The sequence below is a fragment of the Bacillus rossius genome, chromosome 16 (genome assembly GCF_032445375.1).
Source record: "Bacillus rossius redtenbacheri isolate Brsri chromosome 16, Brsri_v3, whole genome shotgun sequence".
NCBI lineage: Eukaryota > Metazoa > Arthropoda > Insecta > Phasmatodea > Bacillidae > Bacillus > Bacillus rossius.
In genome coordinates this window covers 27,668,430-27,687,826 of record NC_086343.1, presented here as the reverse complement: position 1 = coordinate 27,687,826, position 19,397 = coordinate 27,668,430, and the positions used below count along the sequence as shown (strand labels likewise).

The 19,397-nt window shown below is 40.7% G+C and overlaps 1 protein-coding gene across 2 annotated transcripts in view; it reads left to right on the top strand.

Annotated features, from left to right (window-relative positions):
- LOC134540049 (uncharacterized) overlaps nucleotides 1-19,397 on the top strand; it is a 212,193-nt gene that overhangs the window by 77,017 nt on the left and 115,779 nt on the right. For both annotated transcript variants that reach the window (XM_063382494.1, XM_063382493.1), the window contains 3 exons: nucleotides 9,559-9,824; nucleotides 10,998-11,201; nucleotides 13,510-13,839. In XM_063382494.1, coding sequence (XP_063238564.1) covers nucleotides 9,559-9,824; nucleotides 10,998-11,201; nucleotides 13,510-13,839 — 800 coding nt within the window. The remainder of the gene's footprint in view (nucleotides 1-9,558; nucleotides 9,825-10,997; nucleotides 11,202-13,509; nucleotides 13,840-19,397) is intronic.

The following is a 19,397-nucleotide window of genomic DNA, read 5'->3' as shown; positions in this document are numbered from 1 at the left end:
GACTCACAGCCACTAACGTCGCTTCCAAACCAACCGATACACGTATCTACCACTCATTCAGAGCCGCTTGTGCAGTCGACGACAGCGGCGACAAACATTACAACGAGTCATGTGACAACCCACCCCGTCACTAGCGTGACATTTTCACAGGGATTACCAACCTTGGCACACCAAATGACGCAACCATACCCACCAAACATGTTTTTCCCGTATCCGATCGCTCAGGGCTATTTTAACCCTTATGCTCAATTTCAGCCACAGTTTCCTTCATGGCAAACCACCCCACTTCCGAGTGCTGGTATTCTGCAGCCGCCACTCACAACGCCCCAGCTCACTCCACCACAAATCAGCCCCTTGGGTGCGACTCGGGAACAGACTCAGTCGCACCCGGTGTCACACCAGCCTTCACCTCAGCCGGCAGGAGCCGCGGCTCAGCCCCACGACTCAGTATTGCGGAGCACGACAGCCCCAGAAACTGGCTACAGTTTCTATGGAAAAATCACTCATCCTGTAGAAAGGCTACTCAAGGAATTGCCAGAGGCGTCGGGTCTGGACGCACACAAACTGATTGATTTCCTTCGAGTCTTGTTAAAGCTACGACAAAAGGGAGGGATTCCCGACAAACAATTTTTTGAAATTGTTTACCCGTACACCCAAGCTCCCCTAAGTGAGAGGATCATGGCAGCCATTGAGAATGACCTCACTTTCGACGAGTTTCATGAAGACGTGTTAAATTTTTGTATACCGAGTAGGCTACTCACAAACATCCGGTTGGAGTGGTTTAACCGACCGCAGCAGCGTAATGAAGCCTTGCCAAATTACGTGGCTGACATACGCGAAGCCAACCAGGTACTCAGGCTAAAGGTTTCCGAGAGAGAGGTCGTGAGTACTATTCTAGACGGTTTGAACCCAGCGGAGCGCTCGCGCTCAGTGTTCCAGGCACGCCCCCAAAATTATGCTGAGCTTGACAAACTTTGCGTACACGCCACAAACATAGAATACGCTGATTTTCAGCGAAATAAACAAGCCACATTCGCTAGTCAACAAGGTAGCAGCGCGGGAACGGAGCGCAGTAATTCGCAACATAAGAATGCAGCACAGAAACATCAGGGCAATACATTTTTCTCTTCAAGGCCACAAGGGAGATATCAACAAAATGCACATTGTACTTTCTGTAAAAGAGACGGGCATTCCCTGGCCCAGTGTTACCACAACAACAACAAACAAAATGGCGACACTCCAAAAAACGCATAACGCGGTGGCCTGAACAACCTTATTCAGGGCCACCGAAAAATTCAAGTGTTAAAAATTTTTCTTATAAGTGGGAAGTTCAACTTGCGCCAAGTAATGGCAGTACACAAGAAACACCATTACACAAAAACAATAATCCTAACAACAAGGAGTCCAGGAATAAAAGTAACAAGCGAGGTCACAAACATAAAGAAAGAAAGCACAATAGCAGGAGAAATAACAAAAATAAGGGATATGGTAATTCAACGCACACGTACTCATGTAAAACGTGTGTTGATCCTACAAATAAGGGCAAGAGAAAGTGCCACCAAATTTTTGGTAATATTCCTACAGTAATTCCGTATGCAGTAACAACGATTGGCGAACACACTGTACCGGGACTAATTGATACAGGATCAGCGCGCAGCCTGATTTCTGGGCAGTTATTTAACCAGTTAAAACATAGCAAATTAATTCTAAAGACTGAGACCACTAAGTTACAATGTTTCACAGCTTCAGAGCAGCCATTAAATATTACGTTAGCAGTTGTGATCAAGGTGAAGATTGATTTATATTCATGGAATTTCCCATTTTTGGTGTCTGATCAACTTGCCACAGACCTAATCTACGGGTCTGATTTCATTGCCAAGACAGGTCTAATCATTAATCTTCAGGCGAAGAATTTCGTTTTCAAATTCAACATGGGTAATCCTATTCCTTGTGGGACCCCTGAACAAATAGTTTCAGCTCCGGCCGAGCCAACGGCAGCCATCTTGGATCAGGGTAACACCACTTCACACAAGCACCTTAATACACAGCAGCGGGCCCCCATTGATAAATTATGCAGAACTTTTCCAGATGTCTTGACTAGTAAATTAGGTCGCACAAAATTAGTCGAGTACCAAATTGAGTTAGCGGATAAAATACCAGTGAAATCTCACCCTTATCAATTTTTAGGCCCTAAGATGCAGACGATGCGCAATCATGTTCAGGAGCTTTTGGAAAAAGGGGTAATCGAACCCTCGACCTCCGCCTACAGTTCCCCAGCTTTCCTGGTGCCTAAGGGCAAGGATCAACAACGATGTGTAATTGATTATAGAAAAGTTAATGAGAAAATAGTGATACAAAACATACCTTTGCCAGACCTAAACACTGCTTTTCATTGGTTCAGTAAAGCCAAATATTTTAGTGTGTTTGATCTAAATTCTGCCTACCACCAAATTCCCCTTACTGCGGATTCAAAACCCATCACAGCCTTCTGTGTCCCTTGGAACTTGTACCAATACACAGTAGTACCTTTCGGACTTGCCACGGGAGCCCAAGTACTAACTCGACTCCTGGATCAGATACTAGGAGATCTAAAATTCAAAACAGTGTACAACTACCTAGACGATGTCGTCGTATATTCAGAAACATTTGAAGAACACATCAAACATTTAGAGGAAGTCCTAAGTAGATTTCGTAAAGCAGGGTTAACTGTCAACACAAAAAAGGTTAAGTTTGCAGTCCAAGAACTGTCTTTTCTAGGACACCTGGTTTCTAGCAAGGGAGTCACCATTGATCCTTCACGTACTCAAGCTATTCGTGATTTTCCGCCTCCCACAAACCCTAAGGGTATTTCACGTTTTATTGGTATGGCAAATTTTTACTCAAAATATATTCCTAATTTCGCTGAGCACGCAGCACCACTAAATACGTTGCGTAAGAAAAACACACCTTTCACATGGGGTCCGGAACAAGAAAAAGCTTTTAATTTCCTGAAACAGGCGATTTCTTCCCCGCCTGTACTCCGCATGGCAGACTTCACCAAACCTTTCATTTTACAGACTGATGCGTCCAGTGTGGCTATAGGCGCAGTACTGTCACAGGAAGTCGAAGGCTGCAGACAGCCCATTGCGTTTGCGTCGCGGACACTTACCCACGCCGAGAGGAAAGCCTCCTCGATCTACGAATTAGAATGCCTCGCCGTGGTATTTGGCATCAACAAATTCCGCCAATTTATAGAACACAGGGAATTCCTGTTAGAGACAGATAATCAGGCATTAGCCTGGCTTTTGGCACACCCGAAACAATTAGGGAAACTCGGGCGATGGATTGCAAAAATTTCCTCTTTAAAGTTCAAAATCCAACACATTCGTGGCACACAGAACATAGTAGCGGACACACTGTCGCGCATGTTCGAAAGTCCAACTCAGGCTCCGCCCGAAGGAACACCAATCTTATGTCAAGCCCTATTGACAGAGTTTCCGTTGGCATTTCAGGATTTACAGAGCCAGCAGGAAGCTGATCCCCACATTTCCAGTATTATTAAACTTTTTAATTTAGGAACGGCGCCAAAATACTTTAGGATGTCTAAGGGGCTGTTGCAAAAACGCACCCCCCAATCAAAAACATACAAAATTTTGCTCCCACAAAATCTGCGTAATATGATTTTCCATTATTATCACACCTCGCCGGTGGGCGCACACCTCGGTATATATAAGACCATTCAGGCTATCCGACGTCATTTCGTGTGGGACGGCATGCACAAGGACATCACCGAGCAGGTTAAACTATGCAAAATCTGTGCGCTGAGTAAGCCAGCGCAGAATACTCGTTTCGGTTATTTAACTTCAGATGTGGCCGAGCGCCCCATGCAAAAGATGTTTATAGACTTTGTCGGACCTTTCCCGCGCTCAAAGACAGGAAACACTATGCTGCTGGTGTGTATTGACGCCTTCACAAAATTTGTCTGGCTCATCCCCATGCGAAAAGCCACCGCAGAAAACACTGTATCTGCGCTACGTAATCAGATCTTCAAGACGTCGGGAGTCCCGTCTATAGTAGTGTCAGATAATGCAACCCAGTTCACGGCTAGGATTTTTAAGAACATGTGCTTCTCGCATGGCATTCTGCACGTCACAACCTCGCCTTATTATCCACAGCCCTCGCATGCTGAGAGATTCAACCGCAATCTCCGGTCTGCTCTAATAGCTTACCATGCGCAGGAGCAGGATAAATGGGATTCGAATTTGGTGTGGCTGCAAATGGCCTTTAATTATGCACATCATGAAGGACACAAAAGTACTCCTTTCGAACTCATGTTCACTTACCGACCCCAATACCCCTCTTTCAAATCTTTGGTCTTTGAATGACCTATTGCCCGATGATCCGAGAGACATCAGGGAGATTTGGAGACGAGCTCGTAAAAATCTCAACCTGGCTCATGAGAGCAGAAAAAAGAAATACAACGAAAACCGATCTCCTAACCCTTACAGGGTAGGCGATTTTGTGCTTTGTAAGGCACACCCACTCAGCAAGGCAGTGGATAAGTTTTCCGCCAAGCTGGCGTACCGCTGGAGAGGTCCTTTTCAAATACAGCGATTTTTAACGCCAGTGACGGTTAGCCTAGCTGACCCCAGTTCAGGAGAATTCGTGACCAGAGCGCACATCTCCCATCTAAAGAAAACACAGGCTGACTTAAAGTAGATGTGTTTAATTTCTTTCCCCTAACATAGGGAACTCTCTAATATTACGCATGCCAGAAATCCTCGAGGTCTTAAAAATCCATGGTACTAGAAATAAGAATGCTAGCTTTACGTTGTATTAGTTTTAAGTGGCCACTTAGTTAATAAGCTCTTAGTTAATAAGTTTGTTTAAGGGTTATCGATATGTTGTGCCTGAGAGGCGGATGCGTCTCAAAGGTGTTAGAATATAAGTAGTAGGATACAGGCGAACCTGGTACTAGTTTTACTGAGCAGTGTAAGTGTTGTTTTTTTTTCTTCCCTATATGCTCCGCATTCAAGCGGGGGAGTATGTGCCGGAAATTAGGCATTTCGTCACTTTTTTAATTTATTCTATAATTTTAAATTTTTTTTTGGGGTTTCCATTTTTTTAATTGTCTGGTGGTTAATGGGGGTGATTTACTTTTTGTTAGGCCGGTGTACGCCACCGATTTAAACTTGGTGCCAGTGGACCGAAGCCCCTTCCCAGGGGGCCAATCTGATATTTTGCTGTCTAATGTGGACATGGTCAGCCCGGTTGAAATTTCTCTCGCCTGCAGTCACGCCCCGAGTTTGTAATTTTAATTCCCTGCATGACCAAAACTGCTTTGAGCAGCTCCTGGGCTGCAAGCTGCTACCTTGTAGAGGCCTGCTGAGAAAAGCATGTCTCGTCACGAAGCAGTCTCCAGTGGAGCTGCGTTCCCACCTTAGTGGCTATTTCTGCCCCCCCTTCCTCTCTCTCCTCCTCACTTTAGTTCTGAGAAATTAAGCTAAGAGCAGTGACCGGACGGGACGATGACCTGATGCAAAAACCTTCTCCCGGGTCCGACAGACACATCCCTGACATCTAGCGGCAAAAAAAGTAACCGCGGGCCTGGTCGCCAGCGTGCAGAGCTTACCCTCATGACACCTGGTGGCAAGTCTGCTCACCACCTCAAGTAGTTCCCCCTTACGCCGCTAGAAGGCAGCGTCGCGGTGCCATAAGGCACTATGCTTTCCTCTCGCGGCCCGGAGAAGTCGATTGTTCTTTGTTTTCGTTTCGGTCCGGTAGAGAGCGCGCATGTCGTGTTGTTGCCACGACCGCCTCGGACTCCTTCGGAAATTTTCGGCTTAGAACCGAACCTACCCCCTCCTTTGACCCGGGGCCTTACCGCCCGATTTAATTAGGGGTTTTGGCCGATTGCGGGGCACTCAGCCCTCTGACCTCGGCTACTGACCTCGTCTCACCTACGTCCTCTGCGCTAAGAGGCTTTTTGCGGGAACGGTGATTTTCGCGTGCACGAGAATGTAGTCAGTTTGCTTAAGGGATGTGATCCCGTTTGTACAGTAGCCAGGCAGAGGTAGTTTTTAGAAAAGTCATGCGTAGTTAAATTTTTATTTCTTCTTATTTAATTCTAAAAATTCCGGTTTCGTCCGCGCATCCTGATTTCTCGGTCCGCGGCATCCTGATGGCGCGAGACACCTAGTGAGCTCCGAACTCTACACCCTGGTTGGTGAGTAATTTTTTTTCTTTTCCCCCCCCCCTTTCCCGTTTGTTGGCCTTTTGCGCCGACGGTATAGGACTGTCTGGAAGCAAGTCTAATTCGTTTTGAATTTGATTTGGGTTTCAGACAGGGTCGAAGTGCTGGAGAGAGAAATCGCTCCCAGCTCGTGGTCCTGCACCTCCACTGCGGGTCACGTTAGAAGAGAGGTTTCCGCGACCCGACGTTATTTTTTGAAGACCCGGGTGGTAATGTGAAATCAACATCCCCCCCCCCCCCCCACTTTCTAGCTACGAACTACATAAATCAAATGAATAGCCTACCAGCGAACAGTGCTTTCCTCAAGAATATGTAGAATCAACAAAACTAATCAGCGATGTAATTGTTGGGACATTCAAATTTGGTGCAATTTTTAAATTTTAATTATGTAATAATTTTTGCTAAGGTGTAACATGTACTGTTTTAATTACTCCTGGGGCGCCCCCTTTTAACTTTGTTATTTACTAAGAATTTTATTGTCAGGTTTGAATAATACGAACACAAAATTCCTTAATAATAAAACAGGGAACCTATAGACCAAGCTACTTGTGTAGTGTTAATTTATTTATGATATACCTTGTTCCCTTAAAAGATCCACCAGCTCCCCAGTTGCTTGTGTCAGGGAGTTCCAAATTATCTTGTTCTCCACCTCGTGCCACCTCTGGTCAATAACTTAATTGTCTCATTTTTCTTACCCAGCAGTTTCCACGGCTCTTTTTTTAATTAATTTAAAATAATTCAACTTTGAGGCACGAGGGGCGTAACAAACTTTACATTAAAGAAAAATTTAGTGTACACTAGCTTACTAATTTACCACTAATATTTCTAGCCATGCTCAAAATACATCAAATAAAAAAAACAAACAATAATTGTTATAATTTTACGTTTAATCTCAATTTTAGTTGACCCCATATAACTATGTAGTAAATAAATATTACAAGACAAATATAAGTTTTGTTATCAACTAAAAATAAACTGACAGCTTAAACCATGACTCAAATGTTTGACGGAACTTATGTAGCGTACCGATAACTATCGTCTTAGTATACACTACCATTGAAAGATTGCGGCTATCGTATATAGTTTACTAGGCATGAGATAAAGTGCGCCTTCTGAATGCAATGCCCGATTATGTGCACGCACACTTTTCAGACACAATGTAACCAAACGACGTCAACCACTTCTGGCTACATTTTCGTACACACTACACAACGGTGACAAAACTGATACATAATTGAAATTGTGTCTGAGGATAATTATCATGTCCGAACTTTGTGTTCCTGTTAATTAAGTAAGTAAATGGTATTTTCATAACAAATAACGATGTCAATGTTAAATAAAAATTAAATTAGAAGAAAAGTTTTTGGGCAACTACAACATGAGAAATAATAATGTACTACATCGTATATCCTTAAGGAGAAAATAGTGGGACCGAGACATTGATAGTGTTTGATGGGAAATCGTACTGAGTGAGAACTTCTTAAAAGCGAGTTTTAAGTAAATAAAAACCAGTTTTTACGTTATATAAGAGACAAGAATAGCTGGAAGAAAGTAATTTATATGTTGCTATATGAACACGTAAATGGGACCTAAAAATTGTCTTGAATTGCGGGAAAACGTAAATACTGGGAACACAGATACTGGGTTTAAATTTAATGGTTTCATTTACATTTCAGTGCTTAATGGTGACCGTATTTACCCGCAGAATGGTCCCCCTTGCATATAGGTTGTATCTATAATTTTGTGCAATAAATCTTTAACATTTTCACCGTAAGGGTCACCCTCTTATGTTCTGTGTCTCAGCTTATTGCCGTAAACACGGCACCAGTTCTTTGTCTCTCCCCTTTTCATATTTTATGGCCCAAGAATACTATTTTTTATACTTGTGATTCTCTTCCTATCTATTGTTATCAGAGGTATTAAACTTGCGGAAAAAGAAGGTACAGAGGCACTTTGATTCTCGATAAAGCCATCACTTACTGAAGTGTGAAAATTGAAGAGTTGAGGAATTGTTTTGACATCAATAGTTTTATCCTTTTTTATCTCATATGAGAAATTATATCACTCGACTTGCACAAGTACCAAAATATAAGTTAAAGGATTCTTTTTGCCATAATGAGCTTTCATTTTTAATATTTTATTTGTAATGTCTTTATCACAATAATAAAAAAAAAATATTATTGCTTATCTTATGATTTGTCAAAGAACCTTCATCTCCTGCCAAGGAAATCTTGATTTGACTCTCACCTCGGCAAACAGCTGGATTTCTTGCCGGTGGGAAACATGGCAGATGTTACCATGAGCCATTTTGTTTTCTCAGGTACTCCTGTTTACTCCATCAGTAGCGTCTACATCCCACTGTATTGCCCCTCATTCATCAACCGTTAACTCTAACTCCACCACTCAAATAGCAAAGTGTTATCTTTTAATGTATCAAATACAACGAAAATTTATCAATCAAAGGGAACAGAAAAATAAAACTATTTTACTTTATTTTTTTTCCCCCACCACTGACGTTGGAACTTGCTGATTTATTTTCATTGTTCTGAATGTTATGTCCCACACATGCTTCTTACAAATAATTTTATTGTTTATTGTTTCATTGTGTCTTGTATATTGTTTTATTGTGCATCAAGTAATGAGATATAGTATTGTATTTGTTAAATTATACACCATCCTTATTAATACACAAGAAAAAAAATTAACTCCTGTTTCAAAAATAAAATTGGCCTAAAAAAAAATTGGGTGTCTGTAAAGTCAGTTTACGGACGATAGTTTAACGTGACGTCATAACAAAACATTGATGAAATGATTGAATACTTTTATGAATAAAATTGAATCATTTTTATTGTATTATCACTATTTTGTATGGATACAAAGAAGGAGTGAAATGAAATCTACAATTTAATTGATAAATTTACTTTTATTTGCACTCATTAATTCAAATATGTTTATTACTTTAACGAAGAGATTATTTTAACTATAACTTTTATACGTGTTTGCTATTTAACTTCTTCCAATCTGTGTTATTCTGTTAAGGATAGGACGATGATAGGAAAAGTAGGAAACGAATGGGAGTGTTTCAAGTTTAATGTGCCTCGAAAAAGTCAAATCGATGGTTTGTTCCAAAAGAGTGTAAGAGAGATAGATGCGGCACAAGCGTACAATGAGCGTAACGGGACACAGCATAACGGGACAACGTGCGTTACGGGACACTTTTTCGAGCGTGCAGCCGGCGTTCATCGATTTATTAGACGTTTTCACGTCAATAACGGCATGAAATCTTGTCCATGCGTACAGTGGGTGTGTGTGTGTCGCGTCCGCAGGGCACCTGAAGGACCTGAGCGACAGCATGCTGGTGTTCAACCTGACGACGCCGATTCACAACTACACGCGCGTCCAGGGCCGGCTCGGCTACTCCGAGGCTCGGAGGCACCTGGTGGCGGAGGTCACCAGCCCCCACGAGGTCATCGGCGTCGAGGTCATCTTCGACTGTGCCAGCTTCCACCGCTTCGACGTGAAGCTGAGCTTCGCGCCGGCCTTGGAGTTCCTCAACAGGACGCTGCTCGTCGCCTCGCTCAACGGGCAGAAGGTGTGTGCGTCGTGATCCTGGGAAAGTCGGGGAGAAGTCGGGGAAGCTGCTGTTGGTCAAGGAAAGCCGGGAGTTTCGCTTGAAACGCTTGTGAAAGTTATGGTTTGAGTAATATGCAGTTATTAAGTGTAGTAATTTACCTATAGATTTTCAGATCATCGGCTAAAAAAAATGCCCATTTAGTGATTAAAGACATTGGTTATGTCCATTAATGAAAATGTTGAATAGTAGTGGTAACAGCGTAGCACCGTCCGGAACACCAGAACTCACAGCAAATAGAGAGGAATTATAATTATTTATAGATACAAAAAATATTTTTCTCAGGACTACCAGTTAAACCAAATTTGGATAACTTTTGAAGTAATGATGTAATGAAGAATGATTCACAGTATAAAATGCCTTAGCTACTTCAATTTGGTTCATATAAATGTGATTCACATAAACTTCCAGAAAATATGTAGTTGTTAGTCTGCACTTCCTTCATATAATACATTCTCTCATCCTTCAATATATCTCTACAGAGTTTTTTTTTTTTATTTTTTTTTTTTACTTTGTGATACTGGGACATCTTTGATCATGCAGTTTTTGCTGAAACATAAACTCGGATAGTTTAGTAGAAAAATAATTTTGCTAATCATATGTCATAGTTAAAAAATTATATTACCCTAGATATAATAGGATCAGATTTTTAGTAAAAAAAAATTGACTTTGTATTAATAATTCTTTATTTAAAAAATTATTTGAAATTCAATCAACAAATTTTCGTAATCTGTAAATACACTTTGTGACTTTTTAACTGACCCTGTTGCAACTCTTGGTGGAAATTTTGTTTGAAACTTAAGGTCTAAGATGACAACTGCTAATTCCAGGAACATAAAGGCTAGCAATGCTGCACTGATGGTAAGTGAAGATATAGCTTTGTGTAATTGTCTCGGCAGTTAGAAAATGACAAGACTACTGCTTTGTGAATCACTCAGCTTATTTTTTTTTTTTTAATAAACTAGGTGATCAAGAAGGGAGGTTTTGGTGTGATCCGAAACTCGGCCATTAAATCGTCGTTCAAATCCATGTAATGCTCACTCACAAACTGCCCACTTAACAACATTTGAAATGAATCCTCAGTTTAGGAACACCGAAACATTTTCACTCGGAGAGTTCCTGTGTAATTTTTAGGCTGACTTCAGGATCGGGTTCAACAGCCTCATGGTCGGGTTCACCGGTGTGTCCCGCTTCGTCAGTTTCACGGACCTGGAGTACTCTTGCAAAGTGTACACTCCGCTGCTAGGCTTTGAGGAGAACGGCGTCACCCTGCGGCTGGTGTACACAAACAAGTTCAACGTTGACTTTGAGTGCGGGGCCCACGTCACAGATACCAAGGTGAGGGGCGGGAGAAATATTGCGGTGCTTTGATGGGGGTTTCTTTAATGTTGTGAATCATGAGATCCAAATTGGAGTATAGTTAATTATGTGGAACAGTATGAATAAAACTAATAGCAAAAAATGTGATAAAATTCAATTTAAATAAAATAAAAAAATAATAAAACACTATTTAGATTTACACTCCTTCCCAAGGTTCTTTATTTACAAGAAGGGATATTATAGATGCCATTTTTTGTAACTGTTTCGAACATAAATTGGACTGTAATTATTTGAATTGAAAATACAGGGAAAAGTGTTCCAACCTTTAATAATCATTATCACCCTTTACTCTGTACTAATAGCAATAAAAATAATGTGTTATATAGACTCATTAATCAGTTTAACAAATTTGATAGTTTCTCCCCTTTTATAGAGAAACAAGTATGATTATGTTAAAAAATATATTTTTATCCTTTTACTTGATTATAAAAACTTCACTAATTATCGAGAAATCATTTACAGATATTAATTAAATGTATAATTACAAGTTTTTAATTAAAATTTTATGTATCTCATGATATTTTTTCTTTTAGAAATAACTACTGTTTTACTGTTATATAGTTGTTCTATGTCGTAGTCTTTGTTTTTATAATTGTCCATGTTACAATTGTATTGAATCTGTGTATGTATGTGTTGCAATAGTTTTTTTTCCTTCTTTCTTTTATGTTTTATATGTTTTTTTTATGTATGGTGTATTTTTGCTTATCAGCTGTTGGTAGGCATGTTAAAACTTGAAAAAAAAGTTAATAAAAAAATAGAAATTTTAAGTTCCTACAATAATAAACTTATATTGTGAATTTATTTAAAAAAAAATCTATAACATATTCTTTACTAAGTCCCAGTTAAAAATATGTCTAACACAAAGCATTATTACCTCGATAAAGTAAATTTTTGTTCTATTTCAAGTGTAAATTCTTTTATAACAATGAAACAGAAATATAAAATCATATTATTTTTCTTTAAAACAACCAAAATTTAGTAATATTGATCAGTTTTTTTTTTAATGACTGACAATTGCCTGAGCTGTCAAGATAAACATTGCCGGACCCCCCTGTTCCATCATTACTTGGGTGGGGGCAAGCATGCGTTCTGTCGGTCGCGGTGTATTAACTACAAAAAAAAACATGTCATAGCATGTCAGGATAACAAAGTCCTTATTTCTTAAATTTATACCTAGATATTTTCTATCAGATCCTTACAATTTTATTTTGCTAGATTTTTTTAACCACTGGGCAGGCACAGCGTATAACGCCTTACTGACAGCTCTGATATTTTTTTAAATTCTCTTTCCGGTAAAATGCTGTTAGCCGACAATGCAGGAGGTTGTTAGTTATGTCTCTGAATAACCTTGATGAATGTTAGGTTTTTCTCTTTGGTTATGGCTCGCTGAATGTAGTGAAAAATGTAACTTCTACATAAATAACATAAAACAACTTCAGAACTAAGCTGTTCTTAGCGCCGTTAGTTCGCTAGCCGCCGCGAGCTCCACTAAGCGGGCGGGTCTCGCCAAGGAGAAGGATAGGAAGTTGCCAGACCTTACCATGTGTATGACACCGTGTGGCGGACATAGACAAGTGACACACTCTCACTGTTTGTATGTCTGTGACCTATGATTTTCTTTTATAAAAAACGAATTTAACCCCCTTTTTTTCACTCCATTAGGGATGGGAATTTCACAGTAACAAGTGGCCTATGTGTTAAACCAGGTTGTGAGCCAGCTGTGTGCCAGATCTCATCCAAATGCGTTCAGCGGTTCGTGAGGGGTCAAGGAGTAACAAACATACACACCAAACTTTTGATTTTATAACATTAGCAGGATTGTTATGCGGTACAATGTGATTTGAAAAACAATTTGTAATGAAACAGAAATATGTACTCGTTTGTGTTGCTGATAATCACGTTCAGTACGGAACTAAGGAACACTGAATCAGGAGAAAAGCATACATTTGTAATTGATTGATAAGTGAGTCGTATATTTCCAAAACTGGCCATCTCCCTCAGAACAGTTTTGCGAGAAATCGAGGAAAACTGTCTACTCAATTCCGTGATGTGGCATTCAAGACGGTTTATCAAATGAATATGGCCGGTTTTTGTAATTAACTTGCTCCTTATTCACTGCGGGTTACCATGGAATTCGATTTTCTAGAACAAAACAATTTTTTTTCTTTTTTTTTTTTTTTTTGTGGAGATGGCTGGTTTTATATGTTGTGAGAGTGTGGAAAGGGCCCCGCGGAAGGTGGAGTGACTTGCGACGTGTGTCGTTCAGCTGGGGGTGAAGGCACGCGCGGCGGACAAGCCGCGGATCTTCCGGGAGCTGCCGCGGCAGCTGACGGCCGGGGCGCTGGAGGACCGGCTGGCTGCCGGGGGCGACCCCGGGGGGGCCGGCGGTGCGGAGGGGGACGACGACTACGGCGACTACGGCGAGGAGGAGGAGGAGGCGGTGAGCTGGGCGGGGCTGCTCGAGGTCGACACGGTGCTGTACCCCACCATGCGCGCCCAGCTGGACGTGGACGAGAAGGGGTCGCTCTACGTCGTCGCCGGGTCCCTCACGCTGCCCGACGGCACCGCGGAGCTCTACGACGAGTTCTCCTTCGTGGTGAGTGCACGCTGCGAACGCTCCCCGACCCCCGCGGAAGTGTGCAGGTACGCGACTGGAGCTATCAACATCCATACTCGGGGTCCGGAAGAATTCGCGGGTTCGATGACCTGCAGGACGAGCTCCGTAGTTGTACGTGCACTCGGTCAAACGCGGACCCGCTCGTTGGCTGCTGCCGTCTTGTGAGACGTCCCATCGTAGCAGCAGCCTATGATTCGATACAGCTTCGGTCGGGTGTTTCTCATTGGCCCAGAGTCATCCTGGGTGAGTTGCGAGCCAATGACAGAGGCTGCGTTGAGGTATAACTATTTGTATTTTAGCCTGTCGCGAATTGAACTCGCGAATTTTTCCGGTCTCTATCTATACTTCTCGTGTGTTTCCGGTTTAAGAAACATTGCCATTTTAAAAACAGTTTTGTAGTTCTGTTGATTGATTTGAATACTTAACATAATCAAAGGGTTCCTAAAAATATATATATAAAGTTTTACCAGGGTAGAAAATTAAACGACTAAATTAATATTTTAATCTGTTTAAAAGAAATTTTCAACAAAAAAAATAATAATTTGAACATATGCAGAGATCGTAATGTATGTAAGAAAGGCAAAAAGTTGATTTCCATACTCTCTTGAGTTCATAGTTGAGAGTAAATAAAAACTAATTATTTTATATAAATATTTTTTTTACTGGTTTAAAATTTATTTATTAAAAACAATTAAATTTAACAATTTTTTTTAGGCTGGTCAATGTTATTTGTAGAAGCAAAAAAGTAATAAAACCTAATTGCATGTGTACACCACAAGAGCAAGTATTGTATGCAGGGTCATAAGTACATAACTGTGTACTTGAATTTTGAGTTGACCTAAGACAGGTACAGTGTTCTTCAGACTACTCTTTAGGGCTGTGGGATTAATTCTTTTTCAATTATTTTTTGAAGAGTTGAATCCTACTCAACTATTTGAAACAATCTACTAAGTACACATAACTTTTAAATTGTTTGATTCATTTAAACTGTACTTTCGTTAAGTGTGAATGACACAGCCAAATTCTTCATACCAAATTTTAAGACTTTCAAATAGAATTGTCACAAAAGCCTTGTTACAGTGCAGTTGGTGAACTTGCTACATGTTTACTACATTGTTCTAAAGAACTCAAAGTTGTATCTATGAATTTTTCTTAATGTAGCTTAATATTTAAGTGATCTTCGACTTTGTCTTCGGCAAAGACTTAGATCTTCGTCTTTGACTTTTATTCAAAATTTAAAAAAAAGTCTTCTTACACTGCTGGCTTTTTTTTCTTCTGGACTTTGTGCTAACTGGCTAAGTAAAGTGACAGATGTTGATTATTGGTAGACTGGTGTTGGGCATTACTAGAGATGGGAAAAAATGGTGTAACGATTTTTCCGCGAATTTTCGCGAAAAAACGTGAAAAAAGATTTTTATAACTATAAAACGCGAAATTCTGAAAATCTCCGAAAAAAATGTTAAAATATGAATTATTTGCGACTTTATAAAAGATTATGTGCGCGATGTCACAAAATACGATGTTCACACATTAGGTTGGAAATACCACTTATTTTAAAACACCTTAGCTGTCTTTTAGCGTCTTCCATTTTTGCCAGAAACATTACGCCTATCAATTCAGAAAATTACATATTGCAGTACAGTAAGTCCTCGGTTTACGTCGGGGTTACGTTCCTGAAAACCGCGACGTAAATAGAAACGACGCAAAATGAGCCATGTTTCATGCCACCGGCCGACCACGGCCCAAGGTCGACCGGAAGCGCTGGCATACAGACGTGACAACGGGCAATTTTATCAGCAAATTACAACCGACAGCGTGGGAAACAAGTCCAACTAGTACTTCTCAGCTTTATAGAATGGTTATTTAACCAGCTGCTTTATTACCTTTATTGATTGAAATATAAAAACAGATATATAGTCGTTTGGAAGACATCTTATGAAGAAAAAATCATAAATTGCAGTGAGCTGATACTGTAGGCCTACTACAAACGCATTTAATCACGATAAAGTTAACAACGGCACGTTTAAAACTCCGGCCAACTCAATGATATAGCGACTGAAGTGTAGAGCTGTAACAAACCGTATGTATTCGTTACTGAGTAACGGGTGCGGCATCTAGTAACGAGTAACGAAACGTTACGCACGAATGCATTTCGTTACTCACATTTTTCGTATGTTTTACGCATGCGCGCGCTTATTCGTTACAAAGAACGATGTTTGTTTATTAAGAAAAGTATAATTTGGAAATTCGTCGTCCAAGTTTTTTACTGTTTATTAAAGGTATTGTGTGTGTAGACAAAGTTTGGGATTGGAACAGAAACAACGTAAGAAAGTATTTTTTACAAATTATAAATATGTATGTTTTTGTTTTTTATTATCACGTATTTTCACGTTTTTTGTTCTTATCTTAAAAGATATACAGTAAACTCTCGATTATCCGGGCCTGGATTATCCAGTTTTCGGGTTATCCGTGCTTGATTTTTTTATGAAGTTGTAAAAAAAATGACGGGTGTAGCTACGCCGCGACCACAGTTTTTTTTTTTTTTTTTTTTTACGGCTGTGTTAGAAAGCTATTTACCTGACCCTTCAGACCCTCGTTCCCCGCCACCTTCACCCGTCAATTTGTCACACTTTAAACCAAAAAGGAATGCCTTGACTGCTGCTTCCGGCTCAACTCCCTCCCACCCTTTTCATTTTCTTTTCAAGCGTACTTTTCATAGCGCCCCGCCACGCTAAAAAAAAAAGGTCCCTCTACCTCCTTTACCTATTGGAATATTGCATCATTAAAACCAGTAAAGCTACACAAGAAGAGTGCGTGTGTTTTTTTTTTTTTTGCCATGTACACGCACGCAACGAGGTCTCACACACGCACAAAAGGAACAGGGCTCTCGTACACACGTACACACTTGGGGGGGGGGGGGAAGGGGGGTGGTTTAGGAATTTCCCCTCTACCGGCCGAAGCAGCCAGTAACACAATGGGAGGGGGAGGGCTTCTTGAAACCCCCGAGCGAGAGAGAGACAGAGAGAGAAAGGGAGCATGTTCGCTACCAGACAACAGCCTTCATTCTTTCTCGACAGCCCCGGTGCCAGCATAGCCACGCGCCACGGCCCTCTCTCGCTTTGCAGCCTTTGTTTATTGCGTGAACCTTTTTTTCCTTCCAACTAACGGTATTTTTCCTTGTTTGAAGATGCCATTTAAATCACTCTTTCTTACGAAAGAGCCAACAAGGAAGCACTCGTAATAACCAGATTAGTTTAGGATTACTATTTACGTAGTCAAACTGACGGTGCATTTCAAAACTCTCGTAACTTCGAAGGTCTCGTAGTATTCCATACTCGTAGTTACGACTGTAAAGTGCATCCTAATTTTAATAGGCGGAATTAACAAGAAACAATATCTTGCCGCGCGAGGTAGAAAAATAAAATGCTATAGCTGGAAGGGGGAAAAAAAGGTGTACAATATTGTGCTGTGGTTCAGACACGTACAAGTATTTTGTAGTGACCCCGGATAATAGGTCGTTAAAAGGATGGAGGGAGATGCTGAGTTGGGACTGTCGCCGCTCTCCGCTCCCTCCCTCCCGTAGCAATAAAGGGGACAGGAGAAGGATGGCGGCAACACAGTGCTAGTATTGTTTACGGTCCAATAAGCTGGGACACGGTATACAAAGCCTTTGCTTGTACTCATAGAATTCTACTGAAGAGACACTCTTTTGCCAGTAAATACACCATTTTAAGTGGTGAAACGGATTATCCGTTTTTTTTTATGGGCATTCAATTATCCGGGCATCGGAAGGTCCCAATTAACACGGATAATCGAGAGTTTACTGTATTATAATAAAGCTGCTATAATGAGATTTTATTGTTTCTTGGTTAACAAAAGCTGTTAGTTATCAAATACTTTTAATTGTTTATATTCAATTTATTATTATTTACGCGACGTCATACTGTACGCGTACGAAATACGACTCGATTCGTTGCTGTTACATAACATAGCATGTTATGCGGTATCAGAAGTAACGATACGAAAGTAACTAGTACTAATTGTTATAGTAACGAATACATACGGGTACACTTTTTTTAGTTACTTTTACACCTCTACTGAAGTGCCAAGGAGTTGGACGAAAAGGGGTAGGAGAAAATGCTGTGTCGTTGCGGGAAGTAGATAACACTTCTACGTGCGAGATACGTGGGTGGCCGAGCGGGCGGGCTGGTAGTATTGCATCACCGCGCGGAGAGCAGGAAGCGTCCCTCATGATGTATGATAAGAGAAGGCGGTGAACGTGTAGCTTACGCTACATAGCATAAATTAACTACCGAAGGAAACAAAGAATTATAAACGAATTATATACGGTGTTTTGGTTAAAATAAAGATTTACGGTCATTGTAAACGACGTTATTGTGAATCAGCGACAACTTAAATTGAAACATGAGTACTCAAACATTAGCGACGTTAATCCGAAAATGCGTAAATCGGTACGACGTAAATAGAGGACTTACTGTACTTATTCAGCCGGCAGCCTCCATATTTACACACAGCAGTCCTTATCCTTCCCCTTCGCTTCACAATAGAATACAACATAATTTTTCCGTTGATTAAATTTTTCATTGCTTTACTCCGCTGCTTAATTAGTTCTTTCCGAATACCTGGTACCGAAAAAATGTTATATAATGTTTTTGTAAACATTTATTACGCCATCCCGAATTCTGAACTCGATATTCGTTTGTTTTCGTTGACGCCAGATTGCAACGGAAGACAATTGAATGCGCTAGCAGCGAGCACATGTACCAACGTACCAATTTTTTGTTAGCAAAACAACACGTGACGTGTGTTATCTTTCGGGATACCTAGTTAATTTGCAGTGTTCATTAATATTCTATATTTTGCAAAAGTTTACACGGGCAGGCAGTTTAAGTAAAACAAGAATCCTTGTAGGTTTCGACTTATTTACTGCTAGGCCCAATATAGCAATGCCAAAATTTAAAGCATCTTGCTTATCGCGGGCGACGGAATTTAAATCGGAAGGGCTGTACGTTTCCAACAACATTTTGTTCTGCAAATGGTGCAATTGCCGAGTTGATTACGAGAGAAGGGACACTGTTGTCAAACATGTTGCTAGTAAACATCATGTGAAAGTGAGGTTAGGTGCCGAGGGCACAAGCAGTGGCAGCAAACGTCTTGCAACACTAGAAGAAGTCGCAAAAGTCTGGGAAAAAGTACAAGAGGACAGAGAGAGATTTATTTTGGATACAACCGAGGCTTTTATATCTGCCAACATACCACTCCAGAAATTAGACAACACCCAATTACGTGGTTGGATTAATAAAAATGTAAAGGGTGGGGGAGATCTTCCTACAGCCAGTTCCCTTAGGAGAACATATGTTCCAAAATTGGGGGAGAAAGTGGAAGCACAGTTAAAAGATGAATTTGAAGGGGTCGATATATGTGTGCTATGTGATGAAACTACAGATAAAGGAGGGGCATGTGTTTTCAACATCCTTTTCAAAAAATTAGAACCTGCTAGTAGTCAAAACACAAAG